The sequence below is a fragment of the Glycine max genome, chromosome 6 (genome assembly GCF_000004515.6).
Source record: "Glycine max cultivar Williams 82 chromosome 6, Glycine_max_v4.0, whole genome shotgun sequence".
NCBI lineage: Eukaryota > Viridiplantae > Streptophyta > Magnoliopsida > Fabales > Fabaceae > Glycine > Glycine max.
In genome coordinates, this window is record NC_038242.2 from 4,150,345 (window position 1) to 4,156,397 (window position 6,053).

Below are 6,053 nucleotides of genomic sequence, written 5' to 3' on the forward strand. Positions count from 1 at the left end.
AGATGAAATTAATATTAATTAAAATTATTATTATTATTTCAATTGCCTCTAATTTGAAATTAGTTTTAAAATTCTAATTTTGATTTTTAACACCAAATCAATAAACATAATTATGTGTCTTGTTTCAAATATTATTATGATCATAATTTCTCATTAATTTTAAAAGTCATGTCTCTTTAATTTATTCTTATATATATATATAGTAAAATAAAATGTACATTATTAATAATAAGAATATTTGATATTTTTAATATATTTTTCTGTATAAATTTTAGTTAAATTAAACAATATCCATACAATGCATAGAAAATTTGCTAGTTTATTTTAATTTGATTTGAATTCTATTAATATTTTTAATCTTTAATATAAAGATTCATCAAAATATGTAATTTAATATCATTAAAAGAGATTAATTTAAATTTAATTTTAAATCAATTGATCAAAAGAAAGTAAATGTTAGTTTAAACAAATTGTTTGAATCTAATAAGAATTTAATTCAATCGTTTAAATAACATATATGAATGTTAATTATAAATTTACTTCTAACTAATAATCACTCCGAACTGGGCATAAGTCAGGAGCTTGTGTGGACTTTTTGGGCGCTCTAATATTTTCAGCTAAGTTTTGTGGTTAGCAATACCTAAATATGGTTAAGTATCAGTCTATCACAACACTGTTGGACATTGGCAAAATACCGGTGAAGAATGGATAAATGCCAAGTTGAAGAATTTTAACAAGGAAATTATTTAATGAAATGCGGACAGTTTAAAATTTTCATTATTATTTAAATTTTTAATTCAGCTTGAATTGTGCTATTTTTTAAATTTCAATTTGAAACTCGATTTACTATACTCAGTTTTTTTTTAAAGTCAAGATATAAGTGGGGTATGAAATTGAGTATTCATTATTTTTATTAGTAATTAATCTTCGATGAGATCTTAATGAATCTCTTATTTTAATTATATTTTTTTATTCACAATACTTTAATTTAAAATCTTATTTAAGAAAATCAAAATCAATATTACTCAACGACTTATTGGTTAAATTTGTTATTTTCAAAATTTAATTCTAAAATTTCCGGAATTATTTATTTGATTTCGGGTTTCTTATCCCGTTTTTCATTTAAACATCTAAAGTGTTTGGTTTGGCTAGTTGAAGAGGTAGCCGTTACTCAGAATTAAACCCAGCAGCGCTCCATTGCAGGCTCCCTCCCCTCTCTGTAAATTTCTTGCTCTTAAAAGACCCTTCATTCCCCATGATTAAAGCCTATCTTTGTCCGATCCATTTCTTTCTCTTTTTACTTTTTCCCTGTCATTTCCATTTTGTTTAGGAACACGAGCTTTCATTTTTATGGTTTTCAAATTCAAAGAAGGTAGTAAATGCTAAATAAATGTTAGTCATACGAGGAAAGAAATATTATAATTATTGAATTACATGTAGTTTTTTATTTCATAAAAAAACTTTTGAATACGACATTAAAACAATTTTTTTTTACTAATTGGTGAATCCTTTTTTTGTCGGATAGCCTTGGATGGTTAAAGCAAAACAAATTTTCTTGATAACACCAATTTCAAATAAATCCAAGTATAAAAAAAAAAGTCTCAAACAAAATATCCGATATTACTCCTATTTTGCTTGGATATTGTCCCAAAATTGACCCATTGGGTAATTTGTTCCTCAACTCAACAAAATACATGTGCCATGTTTGCTTAATTTTATCCATTGGGCTAATAGCTCCTATGCTTGAGACATTTTAAAAGAAAGATTATGCTAATCGTGTGTTAATGATACAGATTTTTTTCAATTACTTTTAATATATCATATTAAATATTTGTAATTTTTTTTTTATTTTTTTTTTATATTTTAATATAATTAATAATGTCTTAAAAATATATATAATAAATAATAAATATTTTTATTTTTATTTTCTTAATCAATATTGTAAATCAAGAGTTAAGACACTCATTAATGTTTAAAATGATAATTTATCTTCTTTTTTTTTACAAAACATGATAATATCTTCAGTCACGAATTCTCTAGCAATCATTATAGTTAATCTACGTTATATACCAACTATAACAAACCAACCTTATAAAAAAACGAGCAGACCAACCTAGATGCATATCCATCCCTTCGGTACTATAGTCCAAAATATAAATATGCAACAAAAGGCATAATTTAATGAAAATATTGAATCCCACCTAGAGGAAGACAGGACAATTATTTAAATTTAAGACAATACGTTCATTAACTGTGTATTGAAGAAGTTAAAATAAAAAAAAATGTTAAAAATATTTATTATACAAAAAAGTGAAATTTATTTTAGAGTATTTAATAGAATATATTAACATAAATTTAAGTAATCATATTAATTGTTTAAAAATTTAAAATGTCACCAAATTAGTCTTCTAAACATTTTATTACTGTCTTAGTCTCTTAGAGATTTACTTTGTTACCAAATCAATCACTTAATAATAAAAAAAAACTAAAGGGGTGATAAAAATGTAAAAACACTAATTGAGACTATTTATTTGAAAGAATAAAATAATGGCAAGAATAATAAAAATAAATTATTTGTTAATCAATTTTTTTAAAAAAATTGTAATAACGCACGTAATTTAAAATATAAAATTAACGATTTATTCTTTCTCCATAATATATGCAAGGGAGGAAAATGGGATGTTGATCAAGCCTCATTTTATAGGCTTAACTCCGAAGGGTCTCTTAATGAAGTCCCTAAATAGCTCCCTACTTGAGTCCACAAATGGTGATGAAAAATAAAAATATAAAATGGAGTAGAAAGTATTTTAGGATCCAAATTTCACTTTCTATTGTATTGTACGTATCCAATTCTTAATTGCTAATTTCTACATATCCTTTTCATATCTGAGCACATAGCACGTTGTTACCTAACAAGAATCAATTATTGCCTGCCAGCTCAATTGTAATTTGAAGCCAAGAATTAATCACAACCGTTTCCCTTTTAAATTTATCCACCACATTTAATCATGTTTTTTTCCTTTTTTGCCGTGTATTTTTTAATAAAAACCTTGTATACCATACCAAATTGAGAAATTATAAAATTAAAGTCACCCTGACCAGTTGAATGAAATAATATTCCAGAGCGCCCAATCCATGGAATGGAATTTAATAACCGAGCCATATTTGTCTACATTCAAAATTTATCCACTCACTAAAGAATAAAAACGAAAATTAAGCTTCACCCACGGGCTAAAACTGGTAGGTAAAGGTCATCATCAAAATTCTAAATTCCCAAATACTGTATCTGAACTTAGATAGTATAAGTAAAATTACTTAACTATAAATTAATTAAGAAAGTTGATAATACTAGCAGCTATGGATCCATAAATATTTTATAATAAGGGCAAAAAAGTACTAATTTATAATATTTTCAAAGAAAAATTATTAATTTTAAATCTTTACAAAATACATAATTTTATGATAAAAAAATTCAAAATATTTAAGCTTATACAAATTATAATTGAATTAATGTGAATATTTGTGTCACTTATTTGTTTAAAAGATAAAGTTAACATAAATTTATTATTTCTTTTATCTCTTAATTTTTTTATAAAATATTTTCATATTATGGCAACAATATTTATTTTTTATGGGGATAATTATTTTTATTAAATATATTCAAGTAAAAATATCTTAAGTGAAAACGATTATTCCTTTGAGCTTGAGGTGGATCCGCCCTAACTAGTATTATTTAATTCTTATGATCACATTTAAAAAGTAAACATTTTTTTCTAAAACACAGTTACATTGGAACTTGATTTATCAAGAATAAAAAGAAGTTCTTGAAACATAGAGTCAAAATTAATTAGAATAGATGAAAATAATTAAAATTACTATCTGTATCAAAATAATACCTCGCTCTAATTACTCCAAAATATTTTCCAATTTTGACACGTGGGCCCTTTCAGTGGGAGCATTGACGGGCGTAACGAAACTATTCAATCCTTGACCGCAGCTTGCATTTTCCAAAACTTGATCAACGGCTACAGATTCGAATTTGTAGTTGATCAAAGCAAAAAATGGTGGCGCCGAGGGGAAGTTGGATGGAGACGCACGCGCGTGACGACACCTTTATAAAGTCCCTCACACTGTTCCCTTCTCCTTCATTCCAAAGCGTGTCACTCTCTGCTCTCATTACTCTTTTTCTTTTCTCTTTCTCTTTCTCTGGACAAGGAATCAATTACCCTGTTCACGTTTGTTTTCTCACTACCACAAACACAAAGCCTACAAACCAAGCAAATCATCCCCTTCTTCTTCAATCATGCCCCTGTCATAACACATCGACATACTAGACAACCTAGCTTCCATGGCAGCTTTTTAACCTTCCTCTATTTCTCACACCTAGAACAAACCCCTACCCCACCAAACAACACTTTATTATTCCCCTCTTCCTCACCCTCCAATCTCTCATCATTCTCTTTCACCCGTGCTGCTCCAATTTTATTACACACCCAACATGTACACAACAAAGAGAGAACAACAAAGGTTCAGGTTCCAAAACGACTCTAAAACCCCCTCCTTCTCTTCAACTCTACTCGATAAAGTCTACCGTTCCATCGACCAGAGCAACGACATGAAGCTCTACAACGAAACGATGGGGAAGAAACAGAGCAGAGTCGTCGTCGAAGAAGAAGAGATAACAGCTGCCAGCATTCGCCGCGCTTGTTTGCTTGAAAAATGGAATCGAAGCGAAAAGGTTGGAACTCAATGGAAAACACAAACGCGTTGGCATCATCATCGTCATCACGAACATGACCAGGACGTTATGTTCTTCAGTTCAACTTCGAGTTCCTCGGATTCTAGTTCTGGTTTGTTGTCCTCCTCTGACACGGAATCATTGTACGGACTGAGGTCGAAATCGCGATTTTCGTGTTTCGCGCCGCCGAGGCCGAAGCCAGTGATGACGTCAGCGAGCAATGAGGAGGGTCTAAGAAAGTCAAAATCGAGGGCGTTAAAGATTTACAACAATCTGAAGAAGGTGAAGCAACCCATCTCACCGGGGGGTAAGTTAAGTAATTTTCTTAACTCTCTGTTGGCGACAGGGGGGAGCGTAAAGAAAACCAAAACCTACGACGACACGAAAGCTCCCAAGTCGGGACAAGACTCCACGTGTTCCTCCGCTTCCTCCTTCTCGCGGTCTTGTTTGAGCAAGGCTACACCTTCCTCCTCTAAAGACAAGTTGCGAGATGGAGTTAAGCGAACGGTGCGTTTTTACCCCGTGAGTGTGATCCTGAACGAGGATTCTCGACCGTGTGGGCATAAGTGTTTGTATGAAGAGGACACGCGCGTAATGGCGTGGAAAATTGGGCGCAAGAAGAATGAAGATGAAGAATTAAGGGTCGTGGATAACAGTAGGCGCGTGGAGGAGGCTGCTAGAGAGTTCTTGAAAGAGTATCGTCGAAGCCAGAAGAAGAGCGATTTCATTAATTTGAGGGATTTTACTAATTTGGATAATGACGATGATGATGATGATGCAGCGAGTTGTTCAAGTTCGGATCTGTTCGAGCTTGATCACCTAGCGGTGATGGGAAATAATAGGTATCGTGAGGATCTTCCCGTTTACGAGACTACTTATGTTAGTACTAATCGCGCCATTGCTAATGGCCTCATATAATGTACTACTAGTAGTTCTGTTCATTTCAAGCCTATGATAATAAATTACATGCAGATTATATATTACTATAATCATTTTGTTTCATCTTCATAACTGTTTTTTCTATACAAGATAGGGAGACGAATTAAGGCAGCGTTTTATCGAAACAAAAATGTACTAGTTTTAATTAGAAAGCAATATGATAGTATTATATTTATAAATTTAATAATGGTTTTTCTTCTTAACTATGAATTTATAAGTAAATGGTTTGATTCGGATTCCAAATATGAATTAGCAACCCAATTATTAGTACGAATTAGAAATCGTGATTTGCTCATTATAAAAATAAATAAATAAATCATGAATTGTTTGAGATGATTGTGGGCATATATTGTGAATTAGAAACCAAATGAGTCGT

At 30.6% G+C, this 6,053-nt stretch overlaps 1 protein-coding gene across 1 annotated transcript; it reads left to right on the forward strand.

Annotated features, from left to right (window-relative positions):
* Window positions 1-3,757: 3,757 nt before the first annotated feature.
* LOC100809904 (protein BIG GRAIN 1-like B) lies at window positions 3,758-5,721 on the forward strand. The gene has a single exon (XM_003527706.5). It carries the CDS (start codon window positions 4,499-4,501, stop codon window positions 5,654-5,656), a length of 1,158 nt encoding a protein of 385 aa, XP_003527754.1. The 5' UTR covers window positions 3,758-4,498; the 3' UTR covers window positions 5,657-5,721.
* Window positions 5,722-6,053: the final 332 nt, after the last annotated feature.

What these genes read in the sequence shown, in the direction of transcription:
- LOC100809904 (XM_003527706.5), top strand. Translation starts at nt 4,499, where the DNA reads ATGTACACAACAAAGAGAGAACAACAAAGGTTCAGGTTCCAAAACGAC.